The sequence below is a fragment of the Rhinatrema bivittatum genome, chromosome 1 (assembly GCF_901001135.1).
Source record: "Rhinatrema bivittatum chromosome 1, aRhiBiv1.1, whole genome shotgun sequence".
NCBI classification, from domain to species: domain Eukaryota; kingdom Metazoa; phylum Chordata; class Amphibia; order Gymnophiona; family Rhinatrematidae; genus Rhinatrema; species Rhinatrema bivittatum.
The window spans coordinates 346658858-346678845 of record NC_042615.1 but is presented as its reverse complement, the minus strand read 5'-3'; the positions used below and the strand labels follow the sequence as shown (position 1 = coordinate 346678845).

General features: G+C 42.0%; 1 protein-coding gene across 1 annotated transcript in view; it reads left to right on the top strand.

Moving 5' to 3' along the window:
* The window catches only part of CDS1 (CDP-diacylglycerol synthase 1), a 194843-nt gene that overhangs the window by 99693 nt on the left and 75162 nt on the right, over positions 1-19988 (top strand). Inside the window, exon 7 of the mRNA XM_029599378.1 lies at positions 245-327. Within this exon, the coding sequence (XP_029455238.1) occupies positions 245-327 (83 nt within the window). The remainder of the gene's footprint in view (positions 1-244; positions 328-19988) is intronic.

The window sequence follows — 19988 nt, the reverse complement described above, 5'->3', positions numbered from 1 at the left end:
AGTGAGTGAAAAAAGGAACTGATAAATTATGTACATTTTCCATTGATAATCCCTCTTTTAAACTCATGGGCTATATTTTTTAAATTTCTGAATATTTGTTCATTTTCCATATTCCATGAACCTCTACAGAACAATTGTCTCTTAACTGTTTGTCTCATGTTGTCATAGTGATTGTGTATTTTGTGTTTTGGTTTTTTTTTTTTTCATAACTTCACTGATTGTTGTATTGTTACCTTGTTAACAGTTTGGATGGACTCATGTCACTTTGCTGATAACTGTCACTCAATCTCATCTAGTCATCCAGAATCTGTTTGAAGGAATGATCTGGTAAGGAGGATAGTTGTATGTGTTTTGTGTTGCAATATATTTTTGTGATTTTTCTTTCGCAAACTCAAAAATTGCTGCTTCTTCACATGGGTAACAATGAAGAATTCTTGCTATTTCACTTAAGCTACTGGGAAGAAGTATTGAGATGACCTAGTTCAGTTAAATTTCTTAAATTTTACATTCCCAAATTAAGGATGTAGTTATTGTTGAACTGTGTGGTTTAGTATTAGACTTGGACCTGAACAGAACTGTACTAAAGCTAATATCCTGGACTTCAGGAGAGTTGACTTAAAGATGACCTTATCAGGAATCCATGATCTGATGGGACAGAGGAACTGTGAGCAAAATAGAGAAAACGGCAAACTGCTGTGTAAGACTTATTAAAAAAGGGAAAGAGAGGCCAATTTGTTTCTTTAAAGAAGTAGCAGAAATGGTAAAAGTAAAGAGATTAGCATTAAGAAAATATTTTGAAAAAACAGGCAGAATGGTCAGGAAAAAAACAAAGGCGCAGGGAGAGCAGTTAGTTGAACCCACAGAAGAAAACAAGAATAAAAGGAGATAAAACCTACTTTAAATATGAGGCAGATGAAAAACTGAAGGAGAAAATAGCTAAGACAAAGGAGGAAAACAGGGTTAGTGAGGAAGACCAGCAGAACACAGAAGGATCAATATTCAAAGGCATTTAGCTGGATAACTCACAAATTATCCAGTTAAATGGCAACTTTTTGGATTTTGGATGGCTTATCCGGCTAGGTTTTAGTCAGATAACTCATCTGGCTAAAATTTAGCTGATAAAAAAGATTAATGTGTTCCAGCTAACTTAGCAGATTTTCAACTATATTTGGCTAGGTTAGCCGAATAACTTTAGGACTGCCCCCGCAACCCACCAAATACAAAATTAGGGAGCCTCTACTGCCCTGAGGCAGGCCCCACCCTTTCCTTCCTTGGGGTTTGTTTGTTTTTTTCATAAGTTACAATGGCTCCTGCTTTTAGTATTGCTGTCAGTGTGACTTGGGAGCGAGTAAGTGAAGACATTTCTCCCAGCTGGGGTTTTAGGGATCTGGTGGTGGTGGTGAAATAAAGGTTGTGGGTGGATAGAGGAGTGTCAGGAGTGATTGAAATTTAAGAAAAAAGAAAAGATGGGGATGGGGGAGGCTGGCCTCGGGACAGTAGCGACGCCTTTAATTTTGTATTTGGGTTGTGTGAGGGGAGGAATCAAGCATTAGTTCTGCACTTGTCTTTGCATGTTTCTGGGGTGGGTGGGGGCAGGAGGATTGGACCTGAGAGCGAAGGAGGGTTTTTTTTTTTCTTTTCAGTTCACTGTCACTTAACCAATCTTATTTGAATATATCCCATTAAACTGCAATTTATCCACCCATACACAGCTGGATAACTTTTTTTTTTGTTTTTTCAGTTCTTTGAGTTTTCTAATACAAACAGAAAACTTAACAGAGAAACAGAAATGACAGCAGAAAAGGACCAAACAGTCCATCCAGTCTGTCCAGCAAGCTTGTGATAGCATCAAAAATATCAGGCTTATTGGTCAAAGGCATCAACAGCTGCATCAGCAAGTTATCCCTACTCCTACTTGTTATCCCAGACCCCAAAATCCAGTGTCCTCGTTGGCTGCTGTCTGAGTCTGATTCCACCCCCCCCCCCCTTTTTTTTTCTCCTACTGTTAAAGCAAAGAGCAATATTGGAACTGCACCAATAGCATGAAGGCCCACTGGCGAAGGGTTGCAACCGCCACACAGCAAGTTACCCCCGTGCACTTCCCTCTTCATTTCCATCCTTTATTCCCTAGGGATCCACAGTGTTTATCCCATGCCCCTTTGAAATCTTTCACAGTTTTTGTCTTTACCACCTCTTCTGGAAGGGAATTCCAGGCATCCAACATCCTCTCCATAAAGAAATATTTTTTGATGTTTGTTCTGAGTCTTCCTCCCTGGAGTTTCATTTCATCACCCCTAGTTCTATTAATTCCTTTCTGTCAGAGAAGGTTTGTTGATTGTGCATCATTAAGACCTTTCAGGTATCTCATTCTCTCTCTTTCGCTTTTGCAGATCTTAGTATTAACTGCAAATAGACAAACTTTACCTTCTATCCCTTCTGCAATGTCGCTCACAAATATATTGAACAGAACCAGTCCCAACACCGATCCTTGTTGCACTCTGCTTAACACCATTCTCTCTTTAGAGTAGGTTTCATTTACCATCACATGCTGCCTTCTATCTGTCAACCAATTTGTAATCTACTCCAACACCATTGTGCTTACTCCCAAGCTTCTCATTTTGTTCATAAGCCTCCTGCTGAAATACAAATAGATCACATCAAGCGCTCTTCCTCGATCCAATTCTTTAGTCACCCAATCAAAAAAATCAATCGGATTTTTCTGACAGGACCTTTCCCTGGTGAATTCATGCCGCCTCAGGTTGAGAAACCCACTGGGTTGTAGATAGTTCACTGTCCTTTCCTTCAGCAGAGTCTCCATTAATTTTCACACCACTGAGCTGAGGCTAACCAGCCTGTAGTTTCCAGCCTCCTCTCTGCTGCCACTCTTGTGAAGCGGGACCACCACTGTTCTTCTCCAATCTTGTGGCACTACTCCCGATTCCAGGGCTCTTTTGAACTAGTCTTGCAGCACACCTGCTAGCACATTTCTGAGCTCCCTCAGTATCCTGGGATGAATCTCACCAGGTATCATTGCTTTGTCCACTTTCAGATTTCCTAGCTCTTCCCATACATTCTTTTCTGTAAACAGAGTTTCATCTACTTCCCCCCACTCCAATGTCTTGTCAATTAGTGACAGTCCTTTCCAGGGTCGCCTTTAATGAACACAGAACTGAAATAATTGTTTAAGATTTCTGTCTTTTCTTTGTCTCTCGCCACACATTGATCCTTGTCACCTTTCAATTTCACTATACCACTTTGGAGCTTTCTCCTTTCTCTGATGAATCTGAAAAATGATTTTTATCCTAGACAAGCAGGATGGTAGTCCTCATGGGTGGGTGTCATCGTCCATGGAGCCCGGCACAGAAAACTTATGTCAAAGTTTCTAGAAACTTTGGCACGCTGAGCCTGCCCAGCATGCCACTGTCCACGCAGGGTCTCTCTTCAGTCCTTTCTTTTCTGCGGAGCTACTGTCTTGCAGAGGTGGAGGTTTTGCTTTTATTTAGGGCAAACTTTCAAAAGTGAGGTTTTTTTCGCTTTTTCTTCCTGCGTTGGGTCTCTCCGGTTCCTCTTCTTGGTTGGTGAGTATTTTTTCCTCCTCATCCTGTGCTGTCAGTCACCGTGCCTTTGCGGTCCAAATTGAGCCTCATGGCGGCCTCGGGATTCCATTGGTGCCCCCAGTACCCTTGGACTATGTCCCTGATGGATCCACATGAGGTCTGTGCATTCTCTGCCTGGGGGCATCACACAATGTTTGGGCCTGTGAATTGTGCGATCAAATGACCCCAAAGGGCTGTTGGGCCAGGTTGGATAAGATGGAGAAGATTTTTGGTTCGGGTAAATCCGAACCCTCCACTCTGGCATCTTGGTCATCGACACCTAAGGACTGAGGGGAACCGTTCATCCTCAATCCCTCGGTGACCACTCCTCCCCCGAGACGTGCAGGGGAAAAAGGCTACAGGGATTGCTCAGTCTCAGTCTCCCAAGTCACGAACTTCAGGATCATCTTCATCATCCTTGGAGCCGGGGAAAGACCGGGCTGAGCATTGTGGGAGGTCTCTAAAGCGCCATCACTGGTCCCTGTCTGCATGCGGGACTGGACTTGGGCTGGCTCCGGTGCTTGCCACCTTGTCCCTGAAGCGGCCATGGCAAGAGGAGGCTCCTTCCCCTGAGGCCATCCACACCGGTTCTGGTGCCAGACATTGACCCTCCTCGGGTCTCCAAGGAGGAGTTGGCTTCTGCCCTCCTCTCTCAGCCTGCCCTTTCCTTGGAGGCTTTCAAAGCAGAGTTGGAATGTTGGGTGTGCCTAGCGGTGGAGTGTGCTTTATGCGACAGGGAGCAAGTGCTACTGCCACTTGGATTGATGCCTTCCCCGATGCCGGTGCCCGCCCCGATGCTGACGCTTGTGCCGATGCCTCCCACAGTACCATGCCTGGAGCCGTTGATGGACCATCTGATCATCCTTCTTGGTGTCCTCCCAACTCAGTTATTGCTGACGCCCTGCGACTTCTCAATGGGTTGTCAGGCAACAAAACGCAAGGCATCCGAGCTTGTCCTCATGGGAGATTCTTCTGGGGACGAGGCCCATCGATGCCCCCTACTTCATGGGGCCCTTAGGCACCTCTTCTGGTGCTGCCAGGGCCCGGACCTTTGGGTCCCCCGATGCCCCCACTTAAGGATGCACCCAGTGCTCCCCAACCCCCCATCTCCGGGTGGCCCAGAGGAGTTTGAGAGGACTGTATGACCCCTGGGGGAAGGATGCCTCTGATGCTTCGTTGGTGACATCCGATGATATCCCATTGGATCCTTCCCCCTTGGAGGAGTGCTGCCGATCTCCACTAGAGGACTTGAAATTCACGGGGTATGTCCGGGTGATGGCTAAAGCCATTCTCTTCCAGCTTATGATGGAGGAGGATGCCCGCCATAGGATGCTGGAGATCCAAAGAAGGTCATTGCAATGCCTTTTCACAAGATTTTCAGAGAGATGCTTCTCTGGCTCTGGGAGCACCCCCTCTCTGTGACCCCGGTGAACTGGAAGGCCAATGGGGTGTACCTTGGTACAACAGTCCGTAGGGTTTGAGAAGTGCCAGCTCCCCCACCAATCTGTGGTTGTTGAATCAGCACTAAAGAAAGCAAAGTGGTCCAAAACCCATGCCTCTGCCCCTCCTGGCAAGGATAACAGGGCATGGGATGTCATGGTGAGGACAGTGTTTCAGGGCATCATATTGGTGGCCCCACATTGCCTCCTATCTGTTGTACATGACTCAATATACCTGTAATCTCTGGAAACAAGTCCAGGAAATTTCAGATGATCTCGCACAACAACCTCAGGAGGCCCTTATGGCACTGGTCCAACAGGGCCTGGAGTGTGGGAAACACGAAGTCTGTGCTGCATATGATGTTTTCAAGACAGTGGGCAGAGTCGCAGTGGCAGGACCTGGCTTCATGCATGAGACCTCCGTCCAGAGGTACAGGACTGGCTGGCTGACTTGCCTTGCACCGAGGATAACCTGTTTGGTGACAAGGTCAAGGAGGCGGTCGCACAGCTGAAGGATCACCATGAGACTATCCAGCATTTGTCAGCCGGTGCCTCTGCTTCACTGGCATCTTCTAAGAGGTCCTCCAGGCCAGGGCTGTGGAGGCCATTCTATAAGCTATGGAAGTACTACACTCCTGCCCCTCGCACTCGGCCAAAACAGGCCAGTGTCCAGGGCAGATCTTGGCAACAGCGGGGCCCTAGGCCTCAGCCAGCACCCCAGGCTAACCCTGCAATGGGGTTTGACTGGAGGCGAGGGAGTACAAGTCAGTCGCCGCTTCAGGTGCTGGAGAACCCACCGGTTGGAGCAGACTTCATTCCTTGTGGACAGGTGGCCAGCCGTGACTGGATCAGTGGGTCTTGTCCATCATCCATCATGGCTACAGCTTGAATCTTGTGGCTGTTTCACTGGATTCTCCTCCGTGCCCATAGTGGAGTACCATCTCTCTCCTAGAAGTGCTCCGAGGGGAGCTCTCGACCCTTCTAACAGCCAGAGCAGTAGAACCTGTCCCCTGCGGGCAGCAGGGATGGAGGTTTTATTCCCATTATTTTCTAATTCCAAAGAAAACAGGAGGCCTCCATCCCATTCTCAATTTGCGAGCCTTGAACAGCTTTCTCAAGAAGGAAAAGTTCAAGATGGTATCCTTGGGCACCTTGATTCCCCTCTTACAAAGCAGAGACTGGCTTTTTCCCTCGATCTCAAAGACGCATGTACCCACATCGAGATCCTCCCCGATCATAGGGGAGGTATCTTTGCTTTGTGGTGGGCCATCAGCATTTTCAGTATCGCGTTCTCCCTTTCGGCCTGGCCTCTGTGCCCTGGGACTTCACAAAGTGTCTGGCCATCGTGGGTAACCTACCTGTGCCAGCAGGGAATCCAGGTCTTTCCATACCTGGACAACTAGCTGAACAAAAGTGACACGCAAGCGAGGGCAGTGTGGTCTCTGGCCTGCACTATTTGGCTGTTAGAATACCTGGGTTTTCTAATAAACTACCTGAAATCCAACCTCTGTCTGTCGTCACAGCTGGATTTGATAGCCGTGCTAGATGCGGCGCAGGCAAAAGCCTTTCTACCCTGCGTCCGGGCGCTTGCACTGCTGACCCTGGCGGAGGAGGTCCAGCACCACCGACAGATCTCTACACGGTGTATGCTGCAGCTCCTGGGGCACATGGCCACTACTGTCCACGTCATCTCGTTTGCCTGCCTGCATATGCGTCAAACCCAGTGGACTCTAAGCTCCCAATGGTGGCAGGCTACCCAGGCCTTCAAGTCTGCATCAAGGTTTCCCCCTTTCTCAGAGCCTCCTTGGCTTGGTGGAGATCCCCATCCAATCTGGAGCAGGGGGGTACCTTTTCAGGAGCCCTCACACCAGATTGTGCTTACCATGGATGTGTCCCACCTGGGCTGGGGTGCCCATATGGAAGGCCTCCATACCCAAGGCCTGTGGACTGCTCAAGAAGCTGTCTTGGGGAGGGTGCTTAGAAGGGGGATTGAGCCTCACTCGCAATATTGTCACCCCTGCAGGACATTACTGATGCTTTCTCCCAGATGATGCCATTGGCCCCACTGCTATAGGCTGCCTTAGGCACTTGCATGTGACATGCCGTCTCCTAAAGGCCCCATAGCGGGAAACCTGCAGCATTTCCCAATGATGACATCGGTGCTGGTTGGGTATTTAAACCCAAGCCATGCTTTCATCCAGCGCCTCAGCAGCAGGTCCCATGCTTCTGCAGTGAGTGTTGCTTGTCCTGCTCCTCGCCTTGCCTTGTTCCAGTCCTCCTCCTCGCCTTCCCTTGTTCCATTCCTGCTCCTCGCCTTGGTCTCTTGCCTCCTCTGCCCCTCTCCTTCCTTTTCACTATCTGACTTCTGGTTCTTTGACTTCTACTTTGGATTCTGACTCTGCCTGATCTCCGCTTGCTCTGACCACAGCCAGGATACAGACGTTGCCTGACCTTTGCCTGTCCTGACCTTGGCCTGGTTACTGAATCTGCCTGTCTATGGGACCCTTGTCTAATTCCTGCCAGCCTCTGATCCCAAGGGCTCAACCAGTTGGGAGAAAAGGTTGGTCAGGCGAATCCACATCCTTGTCCTAGTGTGAGTGTCTTCCTGCTGATGGTGAGGGCATAGATGATTTGCTAGCTAGCCAGTAGAAATCTTGCCACAGCCTAAAAGACTTGTGTTCTGTAACACCAGTTTACTGAATATTGGCCTCCAAGTTTTTAAACAAGTCATTTGCTTGGTATTTAGAGAAGAGGAATGCAACATACCTCAGGCAAGAAATATATTTTCTTTTTATTTTTATCTTTGGTTTTATGTTATGGGATGTTTTAAAAGTTTACCTGATGTATATTGTATTTAAATTGATTGTACATTGCTTTGAGTGATTTTTAATCTGGAAAAAGCAATTCATAAATAATTTGAAATAAATAAATAAATGAGTAGATACAGCCACAGGACTGAATGTAATACCTCTCACAACTCTATTCAACTTTAGATGAAAAAGGTTCCAAGAGAGTAGGTGTGGTTCCTCTCCAGTAAAGTGGAAACAATGAGGAGGTAGACAAGTGCTGACACATCAGTCTAACTTCGACATTTGGCAACATTGTGGAATCTCTGATAATGAAAAAAAGAGTGCAGAACCTTGAAATAAGTAGGTTACAAGATCTAAGATAACATAGTTTCATGGAAGATCCTATCAAACAAACTTGATTGAGTTTTTTAATGAGGTGACAAGAGGATCAGGGATGTGCAGTGGATGTAGCCTATCTGGATAGTAAAGCTTTTGAGTCTGTTCCACACAAAAGATCTGTAAATAAACCGGGCAATGTGGGGTTAGGACAGAAAGCTGTTATTTGGGTAAGGAACTGATTGAATAACAGAACTGAGAATGGTGGTCAGTTGAGTCCATTCTGTTTATTTATTTATTTATTTATTTAGAAACTTTTATATACCGGTATTAGTGGGGACATCATACCGGTTCACATATTAACAGAAGGCTTGGAAAATACATTTCAACAGGGAAGGAGAACTGGGTGGGGGGTTAACCAAGTGCAGGATGGAAGGATAGATTAAAACAAGAAGTCATAACAAGAAGAATAAAAATTTACAAAGTAATTAACTCCTTAATATAAGGAAAGGGCGATCACCGGTGGGGTGAGAGCTATGGTGAGGGTGGGAGGGGACTATTCTAGGTAGGCTTGGTTGAACTGAAATGTTTTTAGTTTCTTTTTGAATTTGATCGCACATGGTTCGAGGAATTTGATCGCACATGGTTCGAGGAACTTTACCTTCAACAGAATGGAGTTGAGTCCATTCTGTTGAAGGTAAAGTGGCCGGTAGGGTAGCTCAGTGCTAGACTCAGTTCTTATCAATCTCTTCGTTGACAGAAAAATACGCTTGTTTTTTGTTTTTTTTAGATGATTCAAAAATATGTAATAGGGTTGGACATACTGGTGATGGTGAAGGGAAAAGTAAGCTCCCACTATATGGAACTGAATACTGCAAGACTTGTGGTTATTAACTTGTATCAAAACCTTTAAGAGGCTATTGAAAACATACCTCTTCAGACTGATTTTTGCCAGATTAGTAATTTTGGTCACATTTAGTTTATTTTAGATCTTAATGAGACTTGTCATTGATGTCATTTAAGTTGTATGTTTTTCATTTTTTTGTATGTTTTCCTGTAAGCTGCCTAGAGCCTCTGGCATTGGTGACATACAAATAGCAATAAATAAAATAAATACTGAAAAATGGTCAAGGATTTTGAAGCCATGCTTCATTGAAAAAGAATATCAAATCATGCATTTGGAGGTCGCAAAATCCATTAGCCACTTATCAGAAGAACAAAAATTGGCAACTGTTAAACAGGAAAGATGACCTGAAGATTGCGAGTCAATATAATATAGCAATAGTGAAAGCTAACAGTATGCTCGAGTGTATAAATAAAAATATCAGCAGAAAAAAGGAGGCAACATCTTTGCATATGTCATAGTGAGACTGTACCTTGAGTAGTGTTCATTTCTAGAGTTCATACCTTTTTGTAAGGGCATTGAGTAGGATGGAAGCTGTTCAGAGAGGGGCTACTAAAATGCTAAAGAGCCTGAAACACAAATCCTACACAGAGGTTTTAAGCACTTGTTGGAGGAAAGCAGGAAAAGGGCATATATGATAGTAACAAATATTTAACAGGCTTGTACAGGATGGTGCCATTTTCCTTTAAATAAAAAAAAAAATCAAGGTCAAGGGGTCATGATCATAGATGCTTCAGGACCTCCAATATTGTCTCCTATAGATTGAGAGTTGAGAGCTCCATGCTGCAGGGCTGTGGGAAAGAGCAGTAAGGAAGCTTTTCTGTTTCCTTGCTACTGCTCTCGCCTCCCCCTGCAGCCTGTTGGCTGGTTATGGAATGTTTGACCAATGGGCTGCAGGGGGACTTGAGAACGACAGCAGGTGTAAGACAGACATGCTTCCTGAGGTACAGTTAAGATGGAGAGGGCTGCCGATAGACTAGGAAAGGGCAAGAAGAGCTAAAGGGAGGTTGAGAGAACTGCTGGAAGATGGTTTAAAAGGGGATACTGGCTGGGAGAGAGAATACTGCCGTGATGGTCTGGGAGAGGAACTGAAAGCAGGAATTTTGGCTGGGAAAAAAGATAAGGAATGGTGAGGAGCAGAGGGACTGGGAGAGGAGCTAAGAGAGGAGGAGTAGACAAGGGCTGTGAGGATGAGAGGGCTGGGAAGCGAGTACATGGCCTATGAGAAGGGAAGGGGATACAAACTGGGAGAGAGGATATGAGCTGTAATAAGAGGAAGAGTGAGTGGTTAGGTGAAGGGGACTTGAAAGGAAGAGAAGAACAGTGGAAAAGGAGCTGTATGGACAGGGGGTACTGATGGGGGAGATAAACCAAGATAAGGGCTGTGAGAAGAGGTGGTATTTGAAGGGTCGGGGTGGGCTTGGGGTTGTTTTTGTGTGCCCTTTCTTCCCGCCCCCCCCCTCAAAACGATAAGAGAACCCCACAAAACTTTCATGGGGTTTTCCTGTCGCTTTCGGGGTCCCCCAAATTCCTGATGGATGAGAAGATGTCATACAATATTTTCAACAGTCAGAAAAATGATTCACATCCCTATTAGGAAGGGAATGGTGAATAAAAGACTAATGTGCACAGACTGGGAGAGGGACCTTGAGATGATAGTGTCTAGCGATCTGAAGGTGGCAACGCAGTGTGACAAGGCAATAGATAAAGCCAGAAGAATGGTGGACTGCATAGTGAGAGGAATAACCAGTATGAAAAAGAAAGTGATAATGCCCTTTTACAGGTCCTTGGTGAGGCCTCACCTGGAGTGTTCAGTTCTGGAGACGGTATCTCAAAAAGGATAGAGACTAGACAGAGGCGGTCCAGAGAAGGGCAACTAAAATGGTGTGGGGTCTGTATCAGAAGACTTAGGAGAGGCTGAAGGATCTGAATATGTATCCCCTAGAAGAGAGGCAGACAGGGGAAATATGATATAGACCTTCAGATACTTGAAAGGTTTTAATGATGCATGGTCCTCGAACCGTTTCCATTGTAATGCAAACAGTAAAACTAGGGTTCACAATATGAAATTCCAGGGGAGTGAATCAGAACAGAATGTTGGGAATTATTAGAAAGGGAATGGTGAATAAAATGGAAAATGTCATAATGCCTCTGTATCGCTCCATGGTGAGACTGCACCTTGAATACTGTGTACAGTTCTGGTTGCCGCATCTCAAAAAAGATATAGTTGCACTGGAGTAGGTACAGAGAAGGGTGACCAAAATGATAAAGGGGATGGGACAGCTCCTCTATGAGGAAAGGCTGAAGAGGTTAGGGTTGTGCAGCTTGTAGAAGAGACGGCTGAAGGGGTATATAATAGAGGTCTTTAAAATCATGAGAGGTCTTGAACAAGTAGGTATGAATCAATTATTTACACTTTCAGATAATAGAAGGACTAGGGGGAACTCCTTGAAGTCAGCAAGTAGCACATTTAAGACTAATCAGAGAAAAATCGTTTTCACTCACCGTACAGTTAAGCTCTGGAATTTGTTGCCAGAGGATGTGGTTAATGCAGTTAGTGTAACTGGGTTTAAAACAGGTTTGGATAAGTTCTTGGAGGAAAAGTCTGACAACTGCTAGTAATCAAGATTACTTAGAGAATGGCCTCTGATATTACTGGCATCAGTAGCATGGGATCTTCTTAGTGTTTGGGTACTTGCCAAGTTCTTGTAGCCTGGTTTGGCCTCTGTTGGAAACAGGATTCTGGGCTTGATGGACCCTTGGTCTGACCCAGCATGGAAATTTTTATGTTCTTATGTTCTAAGAGAGGCAACATAGTAGAGGGAAAAGGAAAGAAGAGATAGAGGTAGAAGTGACAGGAAGGAGTTCATTTAAGAGGGAATGAGGGAAGATGAATTGTGAATGGGATAATTGGTGGGTAGAAAGATATCACAAAGAGGAAAAATAACAAATGATAAAAGAAATGAGAAGACCAGAAAATAAAAGGAATGAGGAGGCAGAGAGGAAATTTACATTCTTTTGTTCTTATATTAATCAAGTTTACTTGGAGAATAGCCCCTGCTTATTACTGGCCTTAGTAGCATGGGATCTCTTTAATGTTTGGGTATTTGCCGGGTACTCGTAACCTAGATTGTCCTTTGTTGGAATTAAGATGCTGGGCTTGATGGACCTTCGGTCTGACCCAGTATGACTTTGTTGTGATGGCGAAACTGAATGACGGTATATAAAACCCAATAAATAAATAAATAAATCTAGAAAGGAAAGATCAAGCAGAGACAAGATAGTCAAACTACAACACAAAGGTTGGAAAATTTGTTTATTTGAAATTTGGTGAAGATTTCTTTGCTACTGGGCAAGGGTTAAGGGTGGGGTGCAGGTGATATCTGCCCTTTTCTTCCAGCCTGGTAGTCACCATGGTAAAATAAGGTATTTTATTGGAAGGAGGAGTAGGTTGTGGTGGCTTGCAATATAATTGGCTCAAAATTGCTTTCTTAAAAATTGGCAGCTCCTATATTGTGAGGGGTTTCTTTCTTTCTTTCTTTCTTTCTTTATTGGCCTCTGACATAGCAGCAAATGGCTGCTATGTCAGAGGCCTCCGGACCACCCCTTTTTGCAAGCCGGGCCTTTAAAATCCGGCCCTAACTGCACTAACCACATCCTTTGGCAACAAATTCCAGAGCTTAATTGTGCGTTGAGTAAAAAATAATTTTCTCTGATTAGTTTTAAATGTGCTACATGCTAATTTCATGGAGTGTTCCCTAGTCCTTGTATTATCTGAAAGTGTAAATAACCAATTTACATCTACCCGTACTAGACCTCTCATGATTTTAAAGACCTCTATCAAATCCCCCCTCAGCCATCTCTTCTCCAAGCTGAAAAGCCCTAACCTCTTTAGCCATTCCTCATAGGGGAGCTGTTCCATCCCCTTTATCATTTTGGTCTACCTTCTCTGTACCTTCTCCAGTGAAGCTACATCTTTTTTGAGATGCGGTGATCAGAACTGTACACAGTACTCAAGATGTGGTCTCACCAGGTAGCAATACAGAGGCATTAATACATTCTCCATTTTATTCACCATTCCCTTCCTAATAATTCTTAACGTTCTGTTTGCTTTTTTGACTGCTGCAGCACACTAAGCTGATGATTTCAGTGTATTATCCACTATTATGCCTAGATCTTTTTCCTGGGTGGTAGCACCTAATATGGAACCTAACATTGTGCAACTTCTGCATGGGTTATTTTTCCCTATATGCAACACCTTGCACTTGTCCACATTAAATTTCATCTGCCATTTGAATGCCTGATCTTCTAGTCTCGCAAGGTCCTCCTGCAATTTGATCCCTAAGGCACGCCACTGTTTAACCGTTTCCATTTTATTTTTTATTTTATTTTATATATTTTATTGGTTTTTATATATTTTATTTATTTATTTATTTTATTTATTTATATATTTTATATATATTTTATATATATATATATATTTATATATATATATATATATTTTATATATATTTATTTATTTTATTTATTTTATATATTTTATATATTTTATTGGTTTCCCCTCAGTTACATTGTAAACCGGTACGATAAGACCTAGTCTTGAGCATCGGTATAGTAAAAGAAATTAAATAAATAAATAAAATAAATCCATTGAGAAAACTGAGCATTTAATCCTGCTCTCTTTTTTCTGTCGTTTAACCAGTTTGTAATCCACGAAAGGATATCACCTCCTATCCATGATTTTTTAGTTTTCTCAGAAGCCTCTCATGAGGGACTTTATCAAACACCTTTTGAAAATCCAAATACACTACATCTACTGGTTCACCTTTAGCCACATCTTTATTAATCCCTTCAAAAAAATGAAGCAGATTTGTGAGGCAAACCTTTTCTTAACCCAGCTATGCTAACAAATTTTACCACATCCTCCGGCAACAATTTAAATATTTTTCATATTTGTATTAAATGTACTTCCTAGTAATTTTATTTTGTCCCTTATTTTTTGTACTTTATGAAAGAGAAGGAAAACAACAAGAGTGGTACACAAAAAAATAAAAAGAAAATAAATGGATAATCAATTATATAAAAATAAATATCAGTAAAAGCATAAATACAATAAAAAGTAAAAAAGTAAACTTAACACAGCGATTTATTGATTTATTTAAAATGTATAGACCGCTTCTCATACTTCCTAAGTGGTTTACATAAAAACATACATAATTGAGAGCATAAAATAATATATATATTCATAAAAGTAACAAGAAACATGACACATTGACTCATAAAAACAGAAACTAAATAAATAAAACAAGATCTTAGACTGTGCCATATATTATGCTCAAATAACCAGACCTTGATACACGTATCTGGCCTCTAATTAAAAGCTAGATTAAAACAAATGCATAAGTTCAATTATCCAAACTTTGATACATTTGGCTGACCTCAAAGAAGCTAAAAGATTTAAAAAAATAATAAAAATAAATAATATAACCATAACTAATGCAAATGTGATATGCCTCTTTCCAATTAAAAGCTTGTTTAAAAAAGAAACACTTTACTGATTTCCTGAATTTTTGTAGTGAGCTTTCTTCCTTTGTCTTGTGGTAATAGATTCCATATTTCAGATCCCTGCACATAGAAAAGACATTCGTCTAGTCTAATCATAAGAAAAGATGGAACAACAAGATTCTTTGAGGCAAATCTCAAGGACCTTGATGGACAGTAAAACTTATGTACAGCATTAAAACAGGATGGGGCAAGCCCATTTAAAACCTTAAGAACCTTAAATTTGACAAAACTGGAGAAATATGCTTTTGAATTGAGATACCAAACACTATAGGAGCTATGAAATTTTGCACCCAGGTTGTTTGTGGAAGGCTAAAATACAATATATTGCAATAAACTAAGGATGACGTAATGAGAGTGTGTACAATGGTCTTTAGATCATTTTCTCAGAGAAAAGGACGTAATCTTCGTAATAGGTTAAGTTTGTATATGCCCCTTTAACTATTTTATTGTAGTTTGATGCAATACACATTTTAGGTGTGGTGGTTGTTCACTTTGTCACATTGTTCACTTATAGTCTTGTTTTTCTTAGGGAATGCAATAGGGAAATCAGGATAAGTCCTAGCATGCAATGGAGTAAAACCAGGACTGGATTAACCTGTCCTGAAAATCTGGAGCCAGTTGGCAACTCTATTCAGCATTTTGTCCTTTATGAAAGAGTAAACTGATTCATATTTACCTGTTCCATTACCCTCATTATTTTACAGACCTCTGTCATATCTTCCCTCAGTTGTCTCTTCTCCAAGCTGAAGAGCCCTAACCTCTTTAGCCTTTCCTCATAGGGAAATTGTTCCATCCCTTTTATCATTTTGATCACCTTTCTCTGTATTTTTTCTAATTGTGATATATCTTTTTTGAGTTGTGGCGATCAGAAATGCACACAATACTCAAGGTATGGTTGCACCATGTAGCAATACAGATGCGTTATGATATTTTTGATTCCTTTTCTAATAATTCATAGCATTCTGTTTGCTTTCTTGGCTGCTGCTGCTGCACACTGAGCAGAGAATTTCAACATATCCATGATGATGCCTAGATCCTTTTCCTATGTGGCGATTCTCTATGAGGAACTTTGCATTATGTAGCTATAATTTGGATTGCTCGTCGTTACGGGCATCATTTTGCACTTATTCACTTCAGCCATATGGATGCCCATAAATGTCATCTGCCATATGGATGTCCAGTCTCTCAAGATCATCTTTCAATTTCTCACAATCCTCTTGTGATTTAACAACTTTGAATAATTTTGTATCAGCAAATTTGATCACCTGACTCATTATTCCCATCTCTAGGTCATTTATAATTATGCAAAAAGCAGTGGTCCTAGTACAGATCCCCAGGGCACTTCATTATTTACCTTTCTCCATTGAGAAAATTGACCATTTAGCCCTACTCTGTGTTTTCTATCTTTTCACAAGCTCTCAGTTCACAATAGAACATTGCCTCCTATCCCATGACTTAATTTCCTCAAGAGTCTCTCATGAGGTATTTGTCTTCTAAAAATCCAGATACACTATATCAACTGGCTCACCTTTAACCACAAGTTTATTCATGCCTTCAAAAAATATATTAGATTGCTGAGGCAGACTACCCTTGGCTACATCCATGTTGGATTTGTCCCATTAAACTATGACTATTTACATGTTCAGTAATTTTTCCCAGCATTGACATCAGGCTCATTGGTTTCTAGTTTCCTGGATCACACCTGGAACCCTTTAAAAAAAAAAAAACTGGCCACCCTCCAGTCTTCAGATACCATAGTTGATTTTTAATGATAGTTTACAGATTACTAATAGTAGATCTGCAATTTCATTTTTTAGTTCTTTCAGCACTCTGGAATGTATACCATCTAGTCCAGGTGATTTGCTATTCTTTATTTTGTCTATTTGCCATATTATATCTAGGTTCACCGAGATTTATTTCGGTTTCTCTGAATCATCACTTTTAAATATCACTTCTGCCAAAGGTATCTGCCTTATATCTTACTCATTAAAGATTGAAGCAAATAATTTAATCTCTTGGCTATGGCCTTGTCCTCTGTTAGTGTCCTTTTTACCCCTTGATCATCTAATAGTAGAACTCATTCCCTTGCAGGCTTTTTGCTTCAAATGTACCTAAAAAGTTTTATTTTGAGTTTTTTCTTCCACAGCGAGCTTTTCAAATTCTTTCTTTGCCTTCCTTATCACTGTTTTGCATCTAACTTGCCATTGCTTATGCTGTTTCCTGTTTTCTTTATTTGGCTTTCTTTTCCATTTTTTGAAAGATATTCTTTTGGCTATAAAAGCCTCTCTCACCCCACCTTTTAACTATGTTGGCAATCCTTTGGCCTTCTTTCCACCTTTTTTAAATGTATGGAATACATCTGGTCTGGCCTTCCAAGATGGTATTTTTAAACAATGTCCAGACATCCTTGTTTTACTGCACAACTCAACCACAGTTGATCCCATAAATCAACTATTATTTACTCATTTGAAAGAAATTGGATTATCTGGCTGTGAATTAAGGTGGTTTGAATCTTTTCTAACTTATCGTTTTTTTCAAGTGAAAATAAGGACCCAAAATTCAGAATGGTACCCAGTTACCAAAAGAGTCCCTCAGGGATCAGCATTCTGTACCCTCTTGTTTAACATTTATCTTTGTTCAGTCTATAGCTTACTAGCCAATTTGGGAGTAGGCTACAGACTGCAGAAGATGTATACTTCCACTGGTATACAAATTTTTAGAAGCATCTGCTTCAGCAACAAAATGTGCCATTTATTGATGTTGATGTGCTAAATTCAAATATAGGAATTAAATCAGCTAACTGGCTACTTTTTCCATGATATTTAAAGTTTTACATTTTATGTCTGTTTATTGCATAGATACTGCATAGATGATAGAGTTGTGATTATAAACTTAGGTCTTTTCTTGTATTTATGGTTGCATAATATTTCCTTGGCCTGCTTATGTAACACTTTAAAAATTAGATCAGCAAAAGGATTATAGAAATAAAATGTACTATGTAACAAAAGGTTAAAATCTATTATGTATATATATATATATATATATATATATATATGTGTATATATATATATATGTGTATATATATATATATATATATATATACATAGTTTAGTTCTTTTGCAGTGGCTACTTGGCTCGTCTTTTGTATTCACTAAATGGAACTTCTCATGTCACAGTCCAGCAGTAGTCGGCAAGCATTGATGGGCTCCATTTGCCCTGAGAGCGTATTTCCATTGCTGCAATGTCCTGATGAAATTGCTCGCCATGTTCATCACTCACTGCTTTGCACTTTGGTGGAGAAAATCTAGTTGAAATTGCAAAAAATGTATCTTCAGTGATATTTTGCAGCCAAGGCTTTTATATGCCTTGAGGAAGTTTTCCACCAATTCCTCATAGTTGTCTGCCTTGTTTCAGCGAAAATTTTTTACCACTAAATGGAAGGCTTTCTACACCGTCTTTTCTTTGCCATGCAAACCCAGTCATAGATTTATTCGTAGATTCAGTCAATTATGTATATTAGTCATTTCTGGTTTAATTGGAGATCATTTCTCTTCTTAACTCACTTATCCTCCGCAATTCCCAAGTCAAAGGTTGTATATACTGACCCAGTAGCATCTCTTGAAAACTAAAGCCAACCATCCCAGTTTTACGTGTGTAAATGTTTTTGAAAATCAGAACTATGTAAATAAGAGTCTTATTTATGTTTCTTAAGGGACAGTTTTGAGTGGAGCACTGAAAGAAGCTAAGGAAAGAGGATCAAGTATCAAATGTATCCAAAAAGGCAGTGCATATATGCATTTTTCAGTGTGATGGACAGTGACTAACACACGGATGAGATAAACTATATATGGGTACTAGAGATTTAACAAGGTGAAAATCTCTCCATTTTTCATAAATGGACTTGGAAAGTAAATGTTAATTAAATTTGTTGCTTTTGTGATATTTTTATCTATTAATTGGAAAATTTCATTATATGAAAAAAATATTGGTTCCTGGGATGTGATCTGTTATCCAGAAAAACTTGATTTCCTAGCGTGTAGACAGATGGACTCAGGACCAGTGGGTTTATGCTCCCCTGCCAGCAGATGGAGATGGAGCAAGCTGACATCACAGTATATATAGTCCTGCAGTGACCCCAGCCTGCCAGTATTCTCCGTCTCCAGCAGATGGGGATTGCTTCAAGTTTTTTGGAAGGAGAAATTTGAAATCTAAATTACAGAAAAGAAAGCTCTGTTGTCCTGCAGTGATATCTAAAGGTCCCTCCCCCAGTTGAGAATTCCTGAGGTAATTTCCATGGTCCCTCAGAGGTGTGCCTTGCTCGGTAGTTGGCTTGCCGATGTGGACTTAGCTGCTTGAGCGGCTGAAAGGCAGCAGGTGCAGGAAGCCGAGCACGGCAGTGATGGCAATAACCTTCCCTCTCTGCAGCTGAAAACTGTATCTATGCTCAGCTAAGCAAGGCTGAGCTCTGGTAAGTTTAAAAAAAAAAAAAAAAAGATGATGATGATATATATAGAAACATAGCGGGAGATTTTAACTGTACAGGGTTTCCTTCTCCCGCTTGGACTCCGAGGTTGGCGTGCTGTTCTGACGTTCGTCCCGCTCTGTGGGAGGTTCAGGGATGTGGGCCACTTGACGGGTTGAGCAGCCTTTATAGGCTAGGCTTTTCGCTGCAAGCTTTCAGAGGCTGCCCTCTACTGGATTATTGGTCCTGTATATGCGTCTCACTGTGCATCCAGTTGTGCGCCCAGTTTTTGGGCGCACAATATAGCCTTGAATTTTGAGCTCCCATGTTAAGCGCCAAATAGTGGCCGCACGCTTCCGTCAACGCTCAAGGGGCACTGTGCGCATGAGTTTTTTGTGCACGCTTATTTTGGTCACCTGGGTGAGCGCCTAAGTGTGCGTGCCTAATTCTTGGATGCATAATTTTTGGACACATAGTTGAGTGCTGAGGTGTGCGCTCACAAGTATTGGATGCATAATTTTTGGGCACCTAGTTGAGCGTGTATATTAAAAAAAAAAAAAGCAGTTAGACGCATTTTCAGCTATGATAGCGCCTGTCCCTCAGAAGCCTAAGCACCTTAACTTTGCACTGCCTGTTCTTTTTAGACATCTTCCTGGAGTTCCCACTGCTTTGTGCCAGTTCTGCTTGGAGGCTCAGGGTGTCTTGTGTTCCTCCGATTTTGGCTAAGCCTGGTTCTTCCCAGCCAGATGTGGTCTGGTAGATGTCTCAGATGGGGCGACTGACCTTGGCCCTCCCCTAACTGTTTCTCAGCAGGGGACGGTGGCTCAGTAGGTAGTCCTCAGGTGCCTCTTGTTCTGGATGCTTCAACTTCTTTTTCAGCACCACAGTGCCCCTCGA